At 42.1% G+C, this 24,543-nt stretch overlaps 1 protein-coding gene across 6 annotated transcripts in view; it reads right to left on the bottom strand.

The window, feature by feature from the left end:
* The window catches only part of mast2 (microtubule associated serine/threonine kinase 2), a 162,673-nt gene that overhangs the window by 26,599 nt on the left and 111,531 nt on the right, over positions 1-24,543 (bottom strand). For 4 of the 6 annotated variants that reach the window (XM_029429144.1, XM_029429145.1, XM_029429147.1 and 1 more), the window contains 5 exons: positions 16,998-17,089; positions 9,147-9,222; positions 7,353-7,373; positions 6,355-6,433; positions 4,672-4,826 (listed from right to left, as the gene is read on the bottom strand). In XM_029429144.1, coding sequence (XP_029285004.1) covers positions 4,672-4,826; positions 6,355-6,433; positions 7,353-7,373; positions 9,147-9,222; positions 16,998-17,089 — 423 coding nt within the window. The remainder of the gene's footprint in view (positions 1-4,671; positions 4,827-6,354; positions 6,434-7,352; positions 7,374-9,146; positions 9,223-16,997; positions 17,090-24,543) is intronic. The other 2 variants (XM_029429146.1, XM_029429149.1) reach the window with 1 other exon arrangement.

Below are 24,543 nucleotides of genomic sequence, written 5' to 3'. Positions count from 1 at the left end.
TTTTAAACAAAGCACGCGTCAACTGTGCGCACGCACACACAAACACACACTCGACCGTTACTGATGTACGTCAATCACACGTAGCTGTAACACGCTTCAACTTTAAAACTCTCCTTTCATGTTCGTGTTTCGTGAAAAAGAAAAATCGATCAAAAGCCCGGGCAGCCGGCTCTGCCAGCGGGCTCAGTAATTAAAGGTTAGCCTTGACAGAGATGGATTCAGTGCCAGAGGCTGTTATGTACATTCTTTAATTTTCACAGAATATCTTCCTCTCCTCTCTGGGTTATTCTCCGTGTGTGCCTGGGCTGTGAGCAGTCTGAGTCTTTATTATTAAAATAAAGCTGAGCGAGCTGCAGCGGAGGTCGGAGTGAATCCCCGGGATGAATAACACGAGAGAGGCAGACAAAGGCTAATTAGAAAGCGGCTATATTTCTACTGTAATGGGAAATAAAAACCGCCCCGCGGCAATCCCTACAAAAAACGTCTTTGTCATTATTTTGAGAAACGGCCTTGGAAACGAGGCTTTGGAGGAAGTTGCGGGAGGTTACTTTTGTTTTAGTGTAGGCAACAAGTTCAAAAGTGTGCGAGAGAAAGGAAATATTAATGAAATAGAATTTAAGATTAAATTCCAACCCCAGGGTCTTTTATAAAATTGGATAATTAAAACATTGATGGAAAGGCGTTTTCTTTTCTCCCCCAGCTAAGTGGTGATGTCACATGTGACAAAAGGCATTGCACATGCAAAAGAGGTTATTGGTAGAGAGGGTAATTGAAGTAAATCAGACGAGACAGCGAATCACATGGTGACGGTGGGGCGGGTGGGAGGAAGAGGTGAGGAGGAGGGGGGAGAGAGGCTGCATGTGTTAGAGAGAAAAACAACATTGATGCTTCACAACTGAGGCGGGCGACTCGGGAAATGAGAGGCCTAATTGACCGTGACAGAGAGCTGGGCAGAATGGGGATGAGGTGTGTGAGTGTGTGTGTGTGTGTGTGTGTGTGTGTGTGTGTGTGTGTGTGTAATGAGTGCTGTGATTGTATGTGTTCACCGCAGAAACCTTTAAAAAACATCTTCGTAAAAATGTCCTGATACTACAAAGTGTTGGGCAGGAGGAAGACGCTCTGGTGGAATAGTAGAGGGAGAAACAAACCTTTATTTAAAACTGGCCAATTTTAGAGACAAGCCTATATTCTTGTTATATATACCAGTGTATGTTATTTCATTTTAATAAGACATATTAATGCAAACGTAATACTTCCTCCGTGTTTATCTGTTGTCTTCAGCATAAAGTACATTTTTCCATTTCACTCATTAATTCCGATCGCTTCTACTTTGCTGTTTTATTGATGAAACTCAACACTTCCTGCAGATGTGTCACATTTAAAGATTATCATCCATTAAACTTTATTTGTATGTTTCATGCTGGTAAGTGCAGTTCAAAGTGTTGTATTTATTATGCACTGCCTGTCTGTCTGTCTGTCTGTCTGTCTGTCTGTCTGTCTGCCTGTCTGCCTGCCTGCCTGTCTGTCTGTCTGCCTGCCTGCCTGTCTGTCTGTCTGTCTGTCTGTCTGTCTGCCTGTCTGCCTGCCTGCCTGGTATTAAGTATTACATCTACTGCAATTAGACACACCTGTGATAAGTTAAATCTGTCAGACTCTACTACTGATCAAGTGGTAGTTTGGAGATTTTAAAATGTGAAAAATATGATTATATGTTTGCTTACACAGCAGGTGGAGCTAGTTTTGTATATATTACATGAGTACTGATACGTATGATAGAATAGGTAATGTGGTTTTCTAGACAGAAAGTCAATGGGGTGCAGCCTGTAACAGTTCATGGCGCATGAATGATGGATGGATGTGGTTTGCTCTTTCCTAATGTACGGAAGAGTGGACGGTGGACAGACGGAGAGATAGGGCAGTGATGAGAGGTGATAGATATACTGCAGAAACTTAACTCGACAAGAAGGGGCTGAGAGGGGGAGAATACAAATTAGGCACGAACAGAGATACTGTTAAATGATAAAAAAAAAAAATAAGATGACTGCCATCACTCACGGCAGAGTCGTAAAATTAGCATATAATTGTGCTCTGCAGCTCAATTTCATTTGTTCACGCTCTCTCATACACAGACACACTTGTTCCTCCCTCTGGGTCCAATCATCATCATCTCCCCTTTCAGTCACTCACGTCATTTCTCTACATCCTCTTCAGATCCCAGTACATTCTCCTCACACTGGTATCCTCATTAGGGTATTTTATCAACTTGGAACTGGGTCCAAAAGTGAACTGGCTAATAGAATCCGTCCCCTAATCCTGAGTCTCCCCCTCTGTTGGTTATTTATCTGCCTATGCAGACAGTCTGCAGACTGCTCACTAAGAGCTTTTTAATGACAGCCACTGCTGGTGGACTGATATGAAGTCAGGCTTTCCACTGAGGCTCATCCAACCCTGCACATATGGGTTGCAGCCGAAACCCTTTTCAAAGTCACCTCCATTTACATTAACTTGTTTACTTCGTCGCTGTAATTACAGCACTTGAAGCACATTATATATCTGACACAACATGTCATTCTTTCTACACTATACACTCTAAAGTAGAAGTTATTTAAGGACACAGGGTGTTGGTGGAGTACACACACACACACACACACACACACACACACACACACACACACACACACACACACGGCCTGAAATCAATCATCAAACACAGTGGGACTCTAATCAGATACACACTATGCGTCCACGTCTCGCCTTCTTTCATCTCGGAGGGTGAAAGAATTCAATATCTCCCCGTAAAGAAACAGAGATAAAGACGGGGAGAAAAGCTGCTGAGACCGGAGATGGAGGTGACACACAAAATATGGGTGAGAGGAGAGAGAGAGAGAGAGAGAGAGAGATGGAAATAAAGAAAAGTTTCAGGAAGGATGACATAGAAAGGTGGTGTCGGGCTGAAAGAAAAGGGTGAGGCGGAGAATTGTGAAAAAGATAAAGACTTTTGCGCTGGAGATGGACAGAGTGCATGAAACACAGAAGAACAGGTGAGGCCGGAGTGTGCAGTGGTGTTAAAGTTGACCGCATCATATTATGACGTGTCGCTCACATTTTTGTCCAGCACATTTAGAAACATGACGGGAAAACAATATTAAAAATACATTTAAAAATAATGCAGTCCGGGACCATTAGGTCAATAAAACCTCAAGTCCTGGAGGAGACTTAACAGCTCTGAGAGGCAACATTGAGTACCCTAAAAATAAATAATACAATTCTAAAATCAAACCTCCAGCACGGGAGAGACGTGGTGCCTTTTTATTTTTTTGTGCCAGTGAAAAGTAAAGTAGCATTATTTCTTTGCAGCCGGCCGAGGATCAGGAAGTCGGCTGACGGTGAATCCTACAGCCAACTTATTGATAACGAGTGGATACCCTATTCCTACCCTATGTTAACATTATGCCTGACGACGGAGTAACTTATTAAACGTGTTTCTACAGTACAGCTAGCGTTCAGCATGTTAGCCGTTCTCCAGCATCAGCATGACGTGAACCAGATGGCACTTTTCCAGCTCCGTTGGCCAGACGCTCTGATACGTTTTAAATAAGTAAGTGATACGCTATCAATGTTTGACATACGTATAATCATTTGTTATGTATTCGTTATGTATACGTCAGCTACAACACTGCTGTGGAAAAGTTGGACGTATTTGGACTCTGACACATTTTGAGCTACTTTTCATATACGCCGGCATGTTTCTGCCATACGGAGCTGTGTGACAGGGCCGTGTGTCTGGCGTGTTCGGCGTATCGTCTGCGTCCTTCGAACGATCACAACTTACCCTTAATTTATATCAACGTATTGCCGATATTTCGAATGCGCCGGCATAAGTTTCTGTCATACGGATATGTGTGACAGGGCCTTGACCACCGACTTGATTTGCTTCTCAAGGTTGCTTTATATTTATGGTTACGATGTTGGTTACAAAGTTTGCATTTTGACAAAGCAGCAGTATTTACATTCAGTGTTCAATATTGCCCTTCAGCCAAACAAGAACCTTTTATAATGCAGAATAGAAAATGTTCTAAAGTTAAGCAGGAAGTCATTCATGCCTGTGGACATCAAACCTTTCAACTCCTCAAACACTCTCAATAGACTGGCCCATGGACTTATCCACCCGTCAGCAGCTTTAACCACATCATGTATTTATATCTCAACTGTGCAATACAGACTTACCCGTACGATAATACGTGTAATAATTAAACTGTGCTGCACTCTGATCTATTCTGGCATTCATACTGTATTAATACTGCACAACACTAGACATATTCTTATTTATACTATTCTTGCATTTAAACACTTAATCATACATCCCATGTGTCAGCATTAACGTTATTTACAATGTTCCTATATATTGTAGAATACACAATATCATTTTTCCTTATTTCTTATTTATTGTTGTTGTATATTGTTGTTAGATATTGTAGTACAATGCACACATGTATACATATTTATACTACCGGGATCAATAAAGTATTTTGGATTCTGTTTAAATGAAGATGTTTATGTCTCCGTCACATTGGCTTCAACACTCGGCTGTGGTGGCTTGCTGCAGAGACACAGACGTGGCTTTGCACGGTGTTTGCGTTGTTAAGTGTAAACTTATGACGCAGCTCCTACCTGAGGCTGCGGGAGCGCGGTCTCATGGCAGGGGAGCGGCGTCCCTCCTCGTCCGTGATGCTCTCGGAGCTGAAGTGTTTGGTGAGGAAGTGCAGCTCGTCCGGAGTGGGCTGGAAGGGCAGCTGGTGCAGCTTCTCCTGAGATGAACAGGAGGACTGTGAGAGGAGGAGCACAGAGGGAGCACAGATTACAACCAGCGCTGGAGCTACTGCGGGGTTAGGAGCAATGGAGACTCAGGCTAGTGCAGGTGAGTTAGTTACAGGAGAGGACGGGGAAGCCAGGTTACCTTCAGCACTACTATCAACACACACAATTGTGAAGCCTAGCAGTCAAACAACTCAAATGAGACACCACTTGTGACTTGTACATATCATCAATAGCCACACACTTGACGATATATATATATATATATATATATATATATATATATATACATATATATATACACAGAGCTGTGGTTCTCCTGTTGTCATGCTAACGACTTCAGATGTTAAAATATCAGTCCAGAGACTGAATATCTCACGTTTATCTAACTTGATCCTGATGCTTTATGTGAAACATGCTCCTTCACAATGGTGAAGTTAGACTTCAGCCTGATAAATGTAAAAAAAAGACTTTACAAAGTGGTGTTTTAATGAGTCATGTTGCTCCTGCAGCCGCAGGCAGAAGTCAATATGCTGTGATGGTTTTAGATCACACAGCTTTATGTCCACAGATCTTAAAATAGAAACGATGAATAGTCCTGTCTTCTTCACTTTCTTCATCACTTTACGCTGTTTGTGTGACTAGAGACTGAAATCTAATCCCTGATGTTAAAATCACGCCACAAGGAGAGAACAATATGAAAATTGAGCCTCCAGCCGTGTCACTCAATGCGTACTGGTGTGACGAGATGATGAAAGTCAGCACGACTCTCGTCTTTATCTGGGCTCCTGGTCGCATGCAGGAGCAGCATGGAGCTCAGCATTTTCAATCTGGATTCAAAGTGGGCAAAATTGGCTCCAACAGCATTTAAATGAATGTATTTCAAGGTCCAAAATGTACCAAAATATACACACATTTCAATGATTTAGAAACAGTAGTTCAACATTAAAATTCATCCCACTTTCAACCTACATGTGGAGATGTCTTTTGACCTCCAAATCAATCGTTACTTTGCACAGAGGGAAGTCCTTTTCATCCAACAAGTCATTTATTTGCATAGAGTGTGCTAGCAGACATGCCAACAGTCTGGATCTACACGTTAAGAGCTCGCACAGCCGGCTAACTCGGCTCACTGCCTTTGAAGCATGCTGAGCCTCATTCCACAGGCGGCAGGCACAGAGCAGCAGCACTCTGCGGGGTATCAAGAAGGGAGATGAAGGAACAGCAGAAGGTAAAGGAGAGGGAGAAGGATTAGACCAGAGGGGCTGACGATGTGTCCCTGGTAGTGACTGAAGGACAAAGAGTAGAAACAGAGCAGGAAGCAGAAGTTCACTTGAGTGCACGAGATGGGAGGAAGTGAGGAAGTGAGGAGATGCAGGCGGGAGGACAAGGGGCTGAGGGACGATTTGTTGGCTTGTTGCTTTTCGGTAAAGTCAGAGGGAGAAGAGATTATTTATTTCTGTTTTTCAGGGATCCACATATGATTATAAAACACATACAATAACACGCAGACACATAGCGTAGAGTGCAGATATTTACCGAGACAGTGGAGCTGGGAGTGTTGGTGCCATAGCCAGAGGAGGGCAACGAGGCCAGAGACCAGCGTCTGCCATCCGTCCTGAGGGAGAGACAGAGAAGGACAATAAAGACATGAACACTTCCAGCACAAACATCTTTTTTTTTAAAGATATATATTTAAAAAGATATTCCATAATAGCCATATCAAGGAGATGCAGCACCATCACATATAGCAACATGAAATGTTTCTGTTGAAGGAGGGAAAATGCAAACGCAATGATAACATGGACTCAAAAAGTACAGGCAAAGCCATGAAGAGGATCCACTGAGACTCCGCAGACGTGAAGTAAAGCATGATGGAGTCCACCTTTCTGCTCCTTACCCACTGCTGCATTTTACACTTTCCAAACATGTTCAGGGTTTGATTTATTAAAATGTAAGCCAGCTGTTCTGTATTTCTGTGATTGTCAACAAATCCCGTATAAAGACTGAAACCAACTATGTGTTGGTCCGTTTCTCAATACTCTCTGACTTCCTGTCTGTGGCTCTCAGCACTCATTGGTTTCTACTGAAGATGTAACTCTTTAAAAACATATTGAACATACAAAAATATTGATTCTCTTTTTTTTTAAAGGTTCAGTTACTTCCCGAAACAGCTGGTCACTGTAGTTTTTAAATCAAACAAACAGGAGCAAATAGTGCATTTGTTGGGGACTATTTTCAGCAGCGGATTGATCCACATTTAGTGCTCCAGTGAGTATTTGCGGGAGCAGGACGGTGTTGGTGGGGTTGAGTCAGAATGTGTGTGTTCATGGTAATAAAGGAACATGGAATATTTTTTGGACAAAAATGGAGCTCTATGGCACAGAGGAAGAAGATCAGGCTTTGAAGAGGAGACACTGTAAGATACTTTTTGATGTCATTCAGAGTGTGTGTGCTCAGCCATGCAGGACGGAGGGCAGGAAGGTGGCGGCAGAAGGAGGGAGCGAAAAGGTCTAAGATCCAAACTGAGAGGTTACCTGTCAGCCCTGTGTCCGTGACTGTGAGGGAGACAAGACAGTGGTTTTCTTTTTATAGCTGTTAGCAGCCGTCACACACACACACACACACACACACACGCACACGCACACACACACACACACTCTGCAAGTCTTCAAGGAAAAATGGCCCAACAAATCTTCAAATACCCCTAGAAACCATAATGAAGAGCCAACAATGTCCCCAAGATTAAATATATATATATATATATATATATATATAATATATATATATATATATTTCACTGAGTTAACTATGATAGTATAATGATATTATATATATATTATATATATATATATATATTATATATATATATATATATATATATATATATATATATATATATATAAATATAAATGTATAATGCATAATTATTATATTAGCATATATGATAGAATTGTTTTATGAATAAGGGTCTGGGCTCTTTAACCATTCCATTGTGAGATAATCCAATATCTTTTTAAAACTCATCTCATTGCAATCACATATTATTTCTTCCTGCTTAGTATTCTTTTCAGAATCATGTGAAATCCCCAAAGTCTTTGAAGTTTTTGTAAAAAGTTATTTTTTTAATCATTTGTAACCAATAAAAAAATAAATAACATTACTGTGTGGAATAAGATCATTGTAATTTGTATTCAATTCAGCAGGGTCTGGACACATAATATATATTATATTATATATAATATATACATAGTTATAATCATCATAGGGATCCAAAATCCAAACTAAAAATAATGCTCGTAGAAATAGAGGAATAAATAATACAAGTAAAAAGCCAAAGACTTAGAAACATTATATTGTCGTAGTGTTCACTGCAGCACACGTTTTAAACATGCTTAATATCTCAGGTTAGATGAGGCTTTTGTACCACCTCCGATCAGTGACCGGTCATATCAAACTGCACCACTAGGTGTCCCTGTTGTTCCAGAGTCTGCACTGAGGTCAGCAGTCGGACAGAGAGGGATTTCCAACTCTACATTATAGCTCCATTTAGCTGCTGCACGGCTGCCATGCGATATTGGATGATGCTGTCATGGAAATAGCCTTGGGGTTCGTATGTCAGGAAAGGTGTGTTTCCATGGAAACATCATCATCTTAATGAAGATTTATGTGACAGGCTTGTCTTTCTTTTGAATTCTTTACATTTTAGCAAACTTTTATCTTGGATTTAAAAATCACACAAGTGCTTGAACCTGAATGCATCTATCTGTCAGAGGAACACACACACACACACACACACACACACACACACACACACACACACACACACACACACACACACACACACACACACACACACACACACACACACACACACACACACACACACACACACACACACTCCCCCCTTCCCTCTCAGTAATTACTATCTGTGCTGAGAGCCCAGACAGATAAGAGGTTTAATAATCCTGGTTTGAGTGACAGCCCCAGAGTGATCATCTGCCTCCTCATCAGCTCACACACTATCATCAGCAGCAGCAGCAGCTCGGCTCTCAAAGCGGCGAGGCCACTGAGCCGTTTCACAGCCTTAAAAAGATATATATTAAAAGCTGAAGCACAGCTCATCCATTCTTCATTTCCTTCACTCCCTGTCTGATTATGCTGCTTTATTTCCCAGAGATGACTATTAACTGCACTGTTAAACATGTTAAACAGTGCAGTAACCTGCTGTCAGCGATGTAAATAACAATCTTAGGAACACTGATATCATGAGAAAACACTAAAAGCTGATTCTGCTCGTCCCAATGTCAGAGCGTTTCTGTTTGCCTCACCTGCGTGCGGGAACAAAGGAGAAGTGTGCAGCTGTGTTGGGAGAGAAGTTGCGAGGGCTGTCCAACGGGCTGGTACCTGAGAGAGAAGAAGAGAACAAATAGGTAAGCACAATAAACATAAACCCGGCTGAAAAGAAACATCGCCATCATTTGTTCACCTCAGCAACTGATAAGAAGCAAAGGAAATGAGCTGTTCTGAAACAAATGACTTTAGAATGAACAGTTTCGGAGCTCAGTTAGTAAATATGTCATGTTCTATTTCGGTGATGGAAAGTTAAAAAGCAACTCTGGCTCTACTTCACTCAGAGCAGCTGCCAATCATGACCAACTTATCCGATAAACTAACACTTGAACACCAGCGTGATAAGTACTACCTAAAATGACAGGAAACAATCTTTGGGAAAAAGCTATTTGACGTATTTGAACATTTCAAAGTTGTTTTCTTTCAGTAGTGGTCGTTGCAAACCGCTGCTGCAACCGCTCTGTACTTAATATATGTAGAGAAGACATTTGAAAAAGGTTTTAAGTGTATTTTGTCATAATTAGTGTATCAATTCTTGAGTTGTGGCCAAAAATATGTTTTGTGAGGTCACAGTGACCTTGACATTTGACCACCACATTGTAAATCAGTTCCTGATTGATTCCAAGTCGAAGTTTGTCGAAAATAAATCCCTCAAGGTGTTGCTGAGATATCGCATTCACAAAAATGGGACGGACAACTCTGAAAACATAATTCCTCCCGTCACGGCTGAAATAGGATAACATTACCTCCAAGTCACGCTGATTTATTAAGTGAAACCGAAAGAGAAATGAAGTCTGATGCTCGGGCTACACAAACATCCATACACTGAACATAAAGAACCTGCAGCACAAACTGAACCATCTGCTGTGAAACTGACACCTGGAAAATGGATGATCCTCATCTGAATAAACCTGAGATTATTTAATATACCTACGGACACGTCCATAAATAACCACAGAGTGATGGATACGAATATTCAAGGCCAGTCTATCTGCACGGAAGCACGCTGCTCCGATTGTCGGTGTGTAACTAATAATTCAGCGGACGGAGGCGGCGAGGGTTGAAGACAAGAGATTAAGTAGTCGGATATTTCCACATCAATTATGCATTTTCCTCAGCAGCGTGCCTGGACAGAGCAGCGACTCAAATATTATAATATGAGCATTTGGTTTCTGTCAAATGGGAATCTCCGCCTCCGCCTGTAGCTGCGGAACACGTACTCGAGTGAACGCGCGTGTTATTAGTCAAACAGAAGCTTGTTAGTGTCCACGCGTGTGAAATGTCTCATACATGAGCTCGTGTGTTGCGTGGATGCTGCCGAAGCTACATTTTAACGAGACAGAGGTCTCACTGGGGCTGTTATCAGGCTCAGCCGCTGCACTGTCACAGTTCATGGCTCCAACACACGTGTGTGTGTGCACCATTAGTCAACATGAGGCTCATTCACAGACAGAGGAATCCATCTTCCTCTGTGAAGAACAATCACACACAGCAGTCAAGTGTAAACTGTGTGTGTGTGTGTGTGTGTGTGTGTGTGTATAGGACAGAGTGAAGTGTAAACTGTGTGTGTGTGTATAGGACAGAGTCAAGTGTAAACTGTGTGTGTGTGTGTGTGTATAGGACAGAGTGAAGTGTAAACTGTGTGTGTGTGTATAGGACAGAGTCAAGTGTAAACTGTGTGTGTGTGTGTGTGTGTATAGGACAGAGTGAAGTGTAAACTGTGTGTGTGTGTGTATAGGACAGAGTCAAGTTTAAACTGTGTGTGTGTGTGTGTGTGTGTATAGGACAGAGTCAAGTGTAAACTGTGTGTGTGTGTATAGGACAGAGTCAAGTGTAAACTGTGTGTGTGTGTGTGTGTGTGTGTATAGGACAGAGTGAAGTGTAAACTGTGTGTGTGTGTGTATAGGACAGCGTGAAGTGTAAACTGTGTTTGTGTGTGTGTGTGTGTGTGTGTATAGGACAGAGTGAAGTGTAAACTGTGTGTGTGTGTGTGTGTGTGTATAGGACAGCGTGAAGTGTAAACTGTGTTTGTGTGTGTGTGTATAGGACAGAGTGAAGTGTAAACTGTGTGTGTGTGTGTGTGTGTGTGTGTGTGTGTGTGTGTGTGTGTGTGTGTGTATAGGACAGAGTGAAGTGTAAACTGTGTGTGTGTGTGTGTGTGTATAGGACAGCGTGAAGTGTAAACTGTGTTTGTGTGTGTGTGTATAGGACAGAGTGAAGTGTAAACTGTGTTTGTGTGTGTGTGTATAGGACAGAGTGAAGTGTAAACTGTGTGTGTGTGTGTGTGTGTGTGTGTGTGTGTGTGTGTGTGTGTGTGTGTGTGTGTATAGGACAGAGTGAAGTGTAAACTGTGTGTGTGTGTGTGTGTGTATAGGACAGCGTGAAGTGTAAACTGTGTTTGTGTGTGTGTGTGTATAGGACAGAGTGAAGTGTAAACTGTGTGTGTGTGTGTGTGTGTGTGTGTGTGTGTGTGTGTGTATATATAGGACGGTCAGGGCCTCTCAGATATGTTTGCATGATAATGTGTTGGTGCTCCCAGGTGTGTGATATGAGGTCGATGTTAGCAAGGCTTCTTAAACTACCTCATGAAGTGATACTTGATTTTAGTACCAACGATTAGTCAACTAATCAATTAACTGATTGACATAAAATAAATCGGGATCTGTTTGAGATGTACTGAATGAATGATAACTGAAAGATGTATCGTAGTGAAAATGATCCTTAGTTGCAGTCTTCTAAAGTCCCTTTCACACATGCAGTCTGTCCCTGAAACACTTCCTGCATGGTAACGTGTGAAACCTCAGGAACTAGTAACATTTCAGGGGAAATGCCAGTATGGCTTCGTTGTGAATCAAAGTAGTAACAATGTAGGAACAAGTTTGTTTTCATGCGGCGCGAGCAAGCCAATCACAAGACTCGGCTGATGACGTATTTCCTCCACCAGCAGGTTATGTTTACGGTCCGGTGAGTTGCTTTGTTTGTTTGTTTGTCTGAAACTTGGTGGAAGGTTGTAGCACGGTCCAACGACGAATCCATTACATTTTGGAGCATATCCGAATCACAGGGCGAATATTCACCTTATTTTTCACTTACGGAAACCTTGGCGGAGGTCTGCGCTCTCCGAGTGCCCTTGTAGTTGTTACTCATTTCAGAGAAAGACTAAAAAGCTTTGTGTTCTGAGATGTCAGGCTGTTTGGTTGTTAACCATCTGTTCACTCAGGTTTCTTTTTTTGTCCCGCTGACCTACAAGCAGTTACTGGTCACGGCTGTCATACAGAACCAGCACGCCAAACACCGACGATCAGCCAAAGTCACAGAGGTCGGTCGTTCCAGAGCTGCAACTAGATGCTAGAAACACCACAATGCCTCATCACAGTCAACGTACACAGAGACTTTGCTTGTCAGGGAAAGAAATCACTCTGTGGAATGTACTCTTTAGACTCAACAATGAAGTGAAATGTAAATTACAGCTGAGAGCCCCTGGTAGGCGGTCTCATCACGACAGGTATAGAAGCTGCTTTGCTGTCACATCTTTCAGAAGCTCTGTGTGCTACAAACAGCAGTGACAGTGACCTACTTTAGCAAAGACTAAGAAATATACCGGTGTATGAAATACATGCAAATGTATTTTCTGCTTTGTGCCTTCAGTCTCGCTGCCTCTCCGGGGAGAGAGCGGTTGGGATAACAAAATACAGCTATAATTGGGGAGGGGGCGGTAAGTCAAAAAAGAAAACGTGCCTGACAAGCGTGAGAGAAGAGCTTGGATCCCCGGCTGTTTGTCTTTCTGTCCTTCATTACAATTACAAAGATGAGCAGCGGGATTGTTTGATAGAATTCATCAGAAGTCAGAGCACACGCAGCTGCCAATCATCGGCTGGCCTTTACCAAATAACAGCGTGCCGTCAGCAAAGTTCAGGGTGGAGAGCAAGAGAAAGAAACGGAGAACACGGAGACGCTCAAAGAGGAGAGGATGGGACGGAAGGAGAGACAATGAAAGTAGACGACAAGAAGTGGAGAAAGAGAGGAGACTGTAGGTTTCAACATTTAATAAAAGTCATCTTTGGAGAGGATTGGTCTTCATCGGCCCCTCCGGATATTAGACTTTGAGGAATCTCCATTTGATTAGCGGTAAATGGCTGGATGATTTATATCCATGATGGAACTCATGATTAGAGAGATTGAGAGGAAAAGAAGAAGAAAAAGCAATCATCTACGTATGAAGACGGCCTGTGGGAATGAAGGGAAAGGTTTAATGGCCTCCAGTGGTGCATATTAATTATATAAAGACAGCACAGCCTTGGATTAGACAAAGGTTTCTGCTAACGTGTAAGTTGATGGGGAGGTAAGATCAACTCAGCATAAGACTGAACCCCCATTTAAAGATGTGTCCAGACATTCAGTCCTAAATAGAACAAAGCTCACAGCACTGTGTACTATCAACATTCATTTGTGATATTAACCGAGCAGTGTTTATTTCCTCTGCAGGGTCTGGGACACAAACTGTCAGGACTTTGAGGCGGACTGTGAAATTGGTGGCAGTGTTTCCATGGCAACACAGCAGACACAGCAGTCTGGTGGCAGGAAGGTCAAAAAAAAAAGAGGAAGAGACGAAGCGAAAGAAGGGCAGAGTATTACGGATGCTGCACCACACACGCCACAGACTATCTCATGTCATGAATCGATTCACAACTTCCAACAAATAGATTTTTCAAAGCGTTTTCTTTTCTACAAAAGAACGTGGATATCGCTAGTGATGGACAGTAATCCTTTACACCAGGTCAAAGTCGTGTCGAGCGTTATTGTGTTTGAAAAACCACACAAAATACCAGTTGTACAGTTTATTTTTGTTTCTTATAAATAAAAAGGCAACATTTGTTGTATAACTTGTTATGCTTGAAGTCACTGAGAATTGAGAAATACTAAAAATGTTTTAGTAAAAACTGTTTATTTGTTAAGTTTAGGATTTTTAAAAAATATATTTCAAACTAATGTAACGTTTCGTCTCAGGTTGTCCTTTGTGGATTTACATTATTGCAATCAGTTGCTAGAACTTTATCTTCATCATTATCTCTCACACACTTTACACTTCATACCATAACTTGGCACACTTGTGTACTTTTATCCTCTTAAGAGGTCAGAACTTGCTAGAGAAAAAGCAATTTGAACAGAAAAAACTTATCCAAACAAAGTAAGTGAGTGTGTGTGTGTGTGTGTGTGTGTGTGACTGACAGGTTGTCGAGTTCCATTATTTCGCCGGAAATGAGACATGTGCGAATGTCTGTCAGCTCTAACCTACACCGTTAACAAGAAGCGCTCTCTCTCTTCTCTCTCTCTCTTCTCTCTCGCTCTCTCTCTCCGAGTCAGATATAATTGTTGATATTTTACCATCTCTCCATCTTTCATATCCATCCTGCCGTCTTTCTCTCCTCCCATTCAGTCACTGTCACCAATCCATTTTTCTTCCGTCCCTCCAATCTATATTTCAACTCTGTCGCTCGCTCCCCTTCAGTCACCATCAATCAATATCACCGTTGTTCATCTATTCTCCATCTCTCTCCCTCTTTACATCTGAAGGGTGTAGGGTGGAGGGGGTAGAGTGGATGGGGTTGCTGGTGGTGGATTTGGGGGTTTTGTGTGCTTGTCGTACATGCTGTCAAACGTGTTCGACAAAAATCCTGTCAGCGCACATTTCATTTGCCACACACACACACACACACACACACACACTTACAACATGTGAAGTGTTTTCCATAATGTGTGCATGTGTGTGTGTGTGTGTGTGTGTGTGTGTGTGTGTGTGTGCTGCCTGAGAGAGGACCCACTGCTGCTTTTCCTGAGAAGCATTTCAAGAGTCAGAATCAACAGTTTGTTTGTTTTTATCAATCTTTTGAATTTATAATGTTTTTGAAATAATCTGTAAAATAAGAACTCAAGGTGACGTCTTCAAATAGCTTGTTTTGTAAGAACAACAGTTTACAAACACAAACTAGAACTATATTATGTTTGTATGCCACGAGAATGGGACGGATGTGAGGTCACAGCGACCTTGACCTTTGACCACCAAAATATAATTAGTTCATCTTTAGTATAAAAAGCAGCAACTCGTCACATTTGAGAGGCTGGAAAACGAGACAATGCAATTCTTTATTCTTTCTTTCAGTCCAACCAATACTGTATTTGTGTTGGGTACTGTGGGGGGTGATGGGTAGTGGTCTACCTTCCAAACCAAACACTAGAAGGTCGGGAGTTCAATACCAGGCTGCCACCATTGTACCCCTGAGCAAGGTACTTAACCGTGAGTTGCTCCAGGGAGACTGTCCCTGTAGTTAGTTCACTGTAAGTCGCTCTGGATAAGAGCGTCTGTTGAATGACCTGTAATGTAATGTGATGTATTTTATGTCTAATGCAGATATCGAAAGGATATATCGCCACACATTTGTTAGAATAACTCAGCACTTTTGATAAGGATCTATCAAATGTAATATATTATATATGTCATCACGATGTGTGCAGAGTGGGACATTTTACAATTCAAATAAACTTGTCAGTGCTCTCAGATATATCTGTGATACGCTAAGAATCATCCAGGCTACGCCAATATATCAATCAGGCTCCAACAGCAATTTAAGTATCAATTTGTCCCAAACTGAATTTATATGATCTGTTTATACCCACATGCCCCAATCAATCAACTCAAGAAGAGCACATGCTGATAGCTTCATGGCGTTCTACATTTACAGGGAACAGTGCGTAATGTCAGCAGCTGAAGGTGAAGGTCATTCTCTCGTTCGGCATCCTCACGTACAAAACACTCCAAATATATCAACCAATTTAAGTCGTATTTTAAAAATCTGCACTATTAGTCGCGTGCAGTATGTCGGCCTGTGCATTAATCCAGGCAATCAAACATGTCGCTGTGCTGAGCTCAGTGTGCGGTCTAAGCTGTTGATTGAGCTTTGTTGGTGTGTGATGGTAAACGACACGACGCCATGTAACGCACCTCACCCGCTGTTACTGCACACACACCGTCAGCAGATGAGGAACAAATGAACATCGCTGCAGAAACAGAGGATACAACTCCTTCAACTGATAATGATTTGGGTTTTTGTTAGTTATTGATCAATGCTTCCAATGGGGCCTAGAGTTTGCGACGTCTGTCTGTCCAACACTTGGTCCAGAGCGAGACATCCCAATAACTGCTGGGCAGATTGCCAAAAATATTGTGGATATTTATGGCCCCTAGTCATTGACAATTGTTTACATGCACACTACTACTACTAATAATAATAATATTCCACTATTATTCCGAATATGACTATATTTGAAATTGTATACAGGTCACGCAAACGGCATATTCCATTTGGATATTCCAAATAATTCCTTATTCCGAATGTAGCATTTTCTGATTAAGACATGTAGGATATGCCGATATTATTTAGGTTTTGGGAGCGTTCTTTGGACATGTATACAGAGCATTTAGAATATGTGTCTCAATTGGGGTTTTTATTACAGTTTGCAAAACACGGCCTCTTGCCTGTTTACGGCAGATACATGGCCACAAGAAGAGCCCACATATCTGTATATACCTGGATATCAACTGGTTTCGGGATATGCGTCCACCATGTTTAGTCTGGTACATCCATTAGTTGAATCAGTTTGGGTTACTAAACTTTTATTTTCAAACTATAGTCAAAGTTGCTAAAAAACTGCCAATTCTTTAGATTTCAAACGGCTGCTGGTTCCAAGGTGTTGTTAGCGCATCTGACAAATACATCTTATTGTTTCAAGTGTCAGGCAAGAATCTGTGTGGGTGTGTGTGTGTGTGTTACCTGTGTGTCCATGCAGAGGGGAGTGTGGTCGTGGCAGGGTGGGGGAGGTGCTGGATGTCACAATCAGGCTCTTCCTGTTGCTCGTCCGACAGCTGAGGGCAAAAAAAAACAAATTCAGTTCAGTGAATTCACGTATGTTCAGATGTTAAATCAATACAACAGAGAAGTGTATTATCTGCGTAACAACTGTAGCAGTAAGAATTTTTCACAAAGCTTTGCAATGAAACAAACATTTATATCCAATCATTGTGCAGCTGGCTTCTCTGAATGTTACCAAGCCTTCTTTAGACGTTTCTCCACACTGCTAACAACCACACTCGTCAGACACACGTTCACCTCAAACACTCTCCTGAATGTAAAAGCAAGTCATTTGTACCGTTTACAAAAATGGCCAAACAACCCCTGGCAGTTCTGCGTCAGTAACAACAGGTGTCCACTCTGGCCGTCAGACACACATCCGATTGCACACATTACACAGCGTATGTTTGTGTGTAGCTTTCACAGATGTTATAGTTCCACTGAAGCGAGAGCTGCTCTCCACACACCGTCTGTCCTTCACACCAGAGGACAGTGAGGACACACAGAGACATCAGTTAGTCGCGATCACAGCTGCAATCGTGCACAAACGCACGACTAACAGTCGCTAACGTCTTCCAGCGCATCTTGAGCAAGTCCAAGACTTTAGTTTTGTCTACATTTGTCCGATATAAATGTTCTAGTATAAATAAAAATGTGATGCGGCGCTCCATCAGTTTGTAAAAGAACGATCTGAACACCGGGTACAGCAGCCCTGTCTGCAAGATTACTGTAATTTGTCTCTGGTCTATAAGTGGAGACAACAGCAGCAATTAAAGTCCCTTTAAACAATGACATTTTAAAAACACAATATTCCAACCTCTCTACTGCAGGACACAAATGTTTATAGACAATACCATGGAAACAACATCATTGTATACTGAATCTTAATATATTGTATGTATTTTCATCTGGGCAAATTTCAATCTTTTATTTCCCTCAAGATATGTTATGCACCCGTACATTTGTTTTTTATGTCTGATCTGATATTGTTTGTTATAGATTGATCATGATAGAAACATCATTTAATTTCAACTGAATGTGAGCATTATGCTAGGAAATGGTTTTTGCCAGTAATTAGCTTTTTGAAAACATCGCTTGTGCAGCACCGGAGTGTTCTATTAGAAAATGTCGACCCAGGCTCCATCGCTAATGGCTGAACAGTCATTCTGATGTTGATCCTGCAGTGAAATGGTTAGACTTCAGCTCCCCTCTGAGGTGAGATGACTGTGTTTGTTGTGAATGTGTATGTGTGGGTGTGTGCACATGCTGCTGTTCAAAAGATGCTTGCAAAAAAAAGAAGAGCAGTCTGCTTTAAAGCTGTGACATCCGTCCTCAGACAGAAGGGAAGAGGAGGAAATGAAGCGGCAGCCTTCACACCTAACAGCTCCAACACAACCGCAGGTCGAGCTCGCAGGATTTTCCCACTTCGTTGTTTTGCTCAGAAGCTAAGACCGGAACGTGTCCGTAATGACTCGAGGCGAGGATCGTTACATGTAGAGGAAATGACAGATGAAGAAGAAGCTGTGATGAGGCCTCCAGGTTCACTGGGATGATGTCTTTCTGAAGTAACACAATTCTACAGCTGCCACCTCTCAAGTCCAAAATCAGACTGGCAGAGTATAATGCAACAGATGCTTTATTTTAAATGTAAACCATCACAAATTTAACCCAAATACTGAGCTAATCACTGTATCGGAAAGGTGTTCCGCAGGGATCTAATCTGAGCCCTGTCCTGTTCATCATATATACAGTATATGTATAATGATTACATTGTACCACACTGATGAAAGTCATTATGTTACCGATGGTGCAGTCTCATATTCTAACGCTCAGTCTGTCAGTCCGGCTGCAGCTTCACTTTAACAATCTCCAAAGAGCACATTTTAATCTGAAACTTGTTTTAAATGCAGACAAAACTAAATGGATATTGCAAGAACATACAAATTAATGAATGAATATCACTTTTAATTGCACTTGTGTTGATAAGGTCTATAAATATTTTCTTCCCAAACAAAGAGTTGGATCTCACTTAATTGTCTCTCCCGACTCCCTTACAGTCAAAATGACGGCGAGGATAACAGAAACGGGGATTTATTCATCTCGTATCATGCCTAACTTTAGTGGATCATAACATATGGTGTATGGAAGACATTTGAAGACGCTCCAGTTCAAATGAGACCAAACTTGTCTATAGATGTCAGTTTAGAGGCCAAAGTCTGGCCTGCAACAGATTAGGTAAGACTTGTTTTTTAGCCTAGCCGATTTTGCTACTGAAGTAGTTCTTGATCACTTGTTGATCAAAACCTCAATTGTGACGGTCCCAGGCTGTCATTGTGATTGGTTGCCAAGCTTCAAGAGAGCAGGTCTTATCTGTCAAGCAGCCACCAGAGGATAAGAGTACAGGAAGAAGGGAGGAGAGTGTCGTGCTTCAGACATCACGACTCGTTGTCGAGACCATCTTCCCTGAAGTATTTTGGTTTAGTTTCTGTCTGCGTCTATTTCTTATCCCAAAATAACTCAAACCAATGTTGAAATGACTGTCTTACTGTACGCACACACACTCCTTACTGTACGCACGCACTCCTTACTGTACGCACGCACACTCCTTACTGTACGCACGCACACTCCTTACTGTACGCACGCACACTCCTTACTGTACGCACGCACACTCCTTACTGTACGCATGCACACTCCTTACTGTACGCACGCACTTCTTACTGTACGCACGCACACTCCTTACTGTACGCACGCACACTCCTTACTGTACGCACGCACACTCCTTACTGTACGCACGCACACTCCTTACTGTACGCACACACACTCCTTACTGTACGTATACACACTTCTTACAGGCTGTTGCAGTAACGCTGGATGTCTGCACACTAACAGAATGTGCGTGTGGTGTTAATTGGCCCATCACATCTGCTGGCTGTAATTAAGTAGTAGTGTAGTGTAAGTGTTTGTGACAGGCCGAACCTGCCGAGATGATCACAAGACACGTGAAGCGATTAGGGCTGAAATCTTTGCTACAGTCAAATGTTCAGCGTGACGTCTTGTCGAGTTTCTTGAGCTCTTCATCTTTGCTTTTCTATTCCTTTATCCGTGGGGACCAGTTTGTACTTTTAGGTATTAAGTTTAAGGATACTTTTGGCTTGGAATAAGGTTTCGGTAAAGGTGAGGGTTCGAGCAAATGTATTATGATGCATGTGTGCACGTTTATGTGTTCATGTGGGGAACATTACGTGTCTATAGCATGCTGGTGTCTAATTCACATACTCACCTGACAAATAATTACAGCATGTGATGTAGATATGGCATGCTGTGTGTGTGTGTGTGTGTGTGTGTGTGTCCTGCCATCTGTTGAGGTGTGCAGCATCAGCGGTTTGAGCGTAGCATGTGGTACACACACACACACACCTGTATGACGGATGAGCTGCCATGCTAGATATTCAGTGATGCGTGTTTAGGGAATTTCTTTATCTGACACACACACACACACACACACACACACACACACACACACACACACACACACACACACACACACACACACACACACACACACACACACACACACACACACACACACACACACACTAGTATTTACCTTTCTTAATTTTTCCGGAAGTGTGATAGAAATCTGCACTTTGTCTGAACTTTTAAAGCTTTTCAGGACGTTTTACTCTCACCATATGCTGAACTTCAGCTCCCCCGCAGACACATCTTATAATTTTACAAATTAGGAGCTGAGCTGCAGTGCAATGACTAGCTTACACAAGTAATGAAGTGTAATGAATTAAGTGAATGTGCACTCATTGAACACTGCCTCCATTTTCTGGTTATAGGTACCAAATTAAACAGTAGTTCAGCAGAAAAATGTCCTTTATCAATTTCCAATGTCATGCGTTCCTTTCTATGAAGTTATTAGGAAACTGAGAACAACAATGCATCGCGCATTCCAGGGCCATCTGGCCATCAGTTGTTATATTGTCAGACATTTAGAGATTTTGAGCTGATACCAGATCTGACATTATTGAAAAGGTCAAGTTAGATTGATAGATATCTGCTCCAGTGCAAGCGGAGCAAAAGGACATACAGTACAGAGAGAAGACAATAAGGGCCTGATAGGAAAGAAACAAACGACACAAGAGAACAACCTTTAACAGGGGAGGACATAAAGACGACACACTGACTCCAACTGAGACGAAAGCACTGCTCCGTTTGTGCAGGTTCATTTACAGCGACTGTCGCTCACCGGCTAATGAACAAAGCTCAGTGACTCATGAGTATGGATTTACATCTGAGCAAGTCCAAGGCATCACATGTGCATTGAGTGTCTCTAATAAAGACAAGCTAGAGACAGGGAGGCTCAAAAAGGGGGTTTTGAGTACGCTAAAACATTTTCAACTCCTTAATCACTTTCTGTCTGGTGTACGATGCAGAGAGGAAACACGGGGACTCCACTGACTCGCTATACATTGACACAAACATTAACTCACTGAGAAACTGCTGTTCTCTTGTTCTTTATTCTCCTGCAGGCCGTTTGGATCCCTGCTGGGAAACATGTTTCCATTATGCAGAACTGACTGAAGGCAACACATTTGTGCAAGTGTGTGTGTGTGTGTGTGTGTGTGTCTGTGTGCGAGAAGTGGGCTTTTTGAGTGCCTCTCATCTCCATCAAAGCAGCAGCCTGTCAAGTGTTAGCACAGTGACTGAGTGCTGCTGTTCAGTTTCATTACTTTCTGTGGCTGAAGCAGCTTCTATGAGCAAAACTTCTGTTAAGATTGGTCATGCTTTTTAACCAAGCGAGGAAGAGAATCCAAGAAGTCCTTATGTTTCCCCGGCTTCAGTAACTGCAGAGGCACAAAGCAGTCCCACTGAGCTGTCAGCCATTTAAATGATGAGTTCAACATTGTGGGAAATATGCTTATTTGCTTTCCCTCCAACATGAGATGAGAAGATCAAACTCATGTCGAGCCTGGCTCTGTCCAAAGTTGGAAGTAGACCCACTAACACCTCTAAAGCTCTCTGATTAACATGCTGTATCTCACTTGTTTAAGCCGTGCATACAAAGAAATGTCAGTTTGTGTTTTTAGAGGGAGTTACGTGCTGGATTATTTAAAACATGTAATAAATCACAGTTTAGTGCAAAATATGTTATCGCAATACTCAGCATATCGCAAAATGTTTAAAATCTAAATAATATCATAATTGTGTGATGATACGATCCTATACTATCCTATTGTATAAATAAAGTAAATTGTAACTAAAAACTAAGCAGATACGTTTTTGAAGTTGTAGTTTTACATGGGTGAAGATTAGCGTGATAATAAGTTGAGGTCTGTGGGATTCACACGCAGCACAACACGACAGCAGCACGTCAGTAAACGACTGAAAGCAGAGTAGAATGGAAGAGCTGGCGTGTATGTTTAAGAGTTTGCACATGTGTGTTTACTCCTGTTTTATCGGCGATATGAGCAACTCAGTACTCGTATAACCTCAGAATGTAATAACTTTGCAACTGGAAAACTCATAAGACACAGAGAAGCAGACAGTGATGTGACAGAGCTGACAAGAGAGATAGTGGAAACTAGCGATCAGCAAACAGCTGTGTGGGCGTTAAACTGAACCACACACACACACACACACACACACACACACACACACACACACACACACACACACACACACACACACAGACACACACACGGCAGCAGGTGAGTGTATGTGGATAAGATCTACAGCTAATCTCATTTCCCACAGTCCACTCAATAACGTTGCTCTGAGGGTTACAGCCACCACAGGAAATCAATGCGACGGCCCGCACCAGAGTGTGTGACGGTGTGTGTGTGTGTGTGTGTGTTTCTTCTTTATTCACAGGTCTCCTGCTCTGCTGTGAGCTGGTGTCAGTAGCTAAAGGGGTTAACGCCCTTAAGGAAAAACACATTACGAACAATAAGAGCGATGCAGCGGTCGTTACGCTTAACTTTGGCTACTTTTGTTAAATGAGATGAAAGGCTTTGAAGAACAAAACAACAACTTCAAAAAGTATGGATAACAAAAAGTATTGAACAATTACATGACATCACAATTCCTATAAATTAAATCTGCCATTAACCTGACATTCCATGTGACTTGTTTATCCTTTTAGTTTAGTTTCTTTATAGTTTGCCCTAAAAAAAAATCAGTCCAGTTCAACTGAAAGAGAACATTACTGGGCCTTTATTCTACATGCTCCATATTGTTTTCACTAAAACACCATTACCATTCACTAAATCAAAATCTCCTTAAAACCCTGATGTTAGTTTCATTCATCAAGAGGTGCATGTTTGCTAAAGGGGCAACTCCAACATACAAAGCCTCCATACAATGGTGACGACACAGGGACGGGAAGACAAAAACTAACACGTTCAGTTCCAACGTTCCATTAGAGACCCGCCCTCCCACAGGACGTCAGATCAACCTTCTAGCTTGTTCAGATGTTGGATCCGTGTGCATCGGCCTGCAGTTACGCATTAACACCTATGTATGTTATCTAAATCAAACCGGACATTGAATATTCCACATCTGTAAATGTGGATAATTGCATTAGAAAGGCAGTGAAGTGAGCCAAAAATAACTCTGTGGAAAAACCTGTATGTTTGACATATCTTAAGACAAGGTCAGAAAATAGCCAGAGATGTATCGGGTGGATCAATAATTACTATCCTTTTGAACTGAATATGACAAGTGGTGTTAAAAAGGAAGATGCCTCTGATCCCTTCAGGTCGACCATTTTCTGTGCGAGCCATGAATCAATCTTGTCCTGATTACAGCTCAAAGCGAGCTGTCGGCTCCATCCACTCCAATCCCAAAACTGTTGCTACGCAGGAGTCACTTCACAACCGCTTTCTCTTTTAAAAACACTTCCGAGACAAATTGCACACAACAGGAGGCGGCGGCGACGAGGAGCAGAGAAGGAGAAATCTGTCGATGCATGTGTGTGTGTGGCAGCTATACCCGTTATTACAGGGAGGAGGAAGAGAATTGCTGCGTGAAAGTGATAAGTACAGCTCTGTCTCGGCTTCTCTTCCCTGCTGGAGAAGCCACTGAGTCTGACTGACAGAGGAGCGGCGAGGGGAGGTCAGCTGAGGGGACGAAGGGGGGAAAAGGGGAAATTACGACATAGGGTCCCATGCACACACGTTAAATCGCTCCTTGCAACCTAGACTTGAATCATAAACACGTAAATGGTACGCAGATAGAGAACATTTGATTAAAGAGAACACAGACACTGCAGTCCTCAGATGCATACCAGCAGTGTTACATGTGATTCCTATTCAAACACAAACACACAGTGAGACAGAGCGTCCTATTTATCCATCAAAAGACAAATCCAGTTAGCTGACCTTCACATTAGAGCAACTCCTGCTGAGCATTAAAGACCTGCAAAGAGGAGGAGGAGGAGGAGGAGGAGGATGGAGCAGTA

This window comes from Cottoperca gobio, chromosome 4, assembly GCF_900634415.1.
Source record: "Cottoperca gobio chromosome 4, fCotGob3.1, whole genome shotgun sequence".
NCBI classification, from domain to species: domain Eukaryota; kingdom Metazoa; phylum Chordata; class Actinopteri; order Perciformes; family Bovichtidae; genus Cottoperca; species Cottoperca gobio.
The sequence above is the reverse complement of the archived record's forward strand: the minus strand, read 5'-3'. Positions and strand labels throughout refer to the sequence as shown.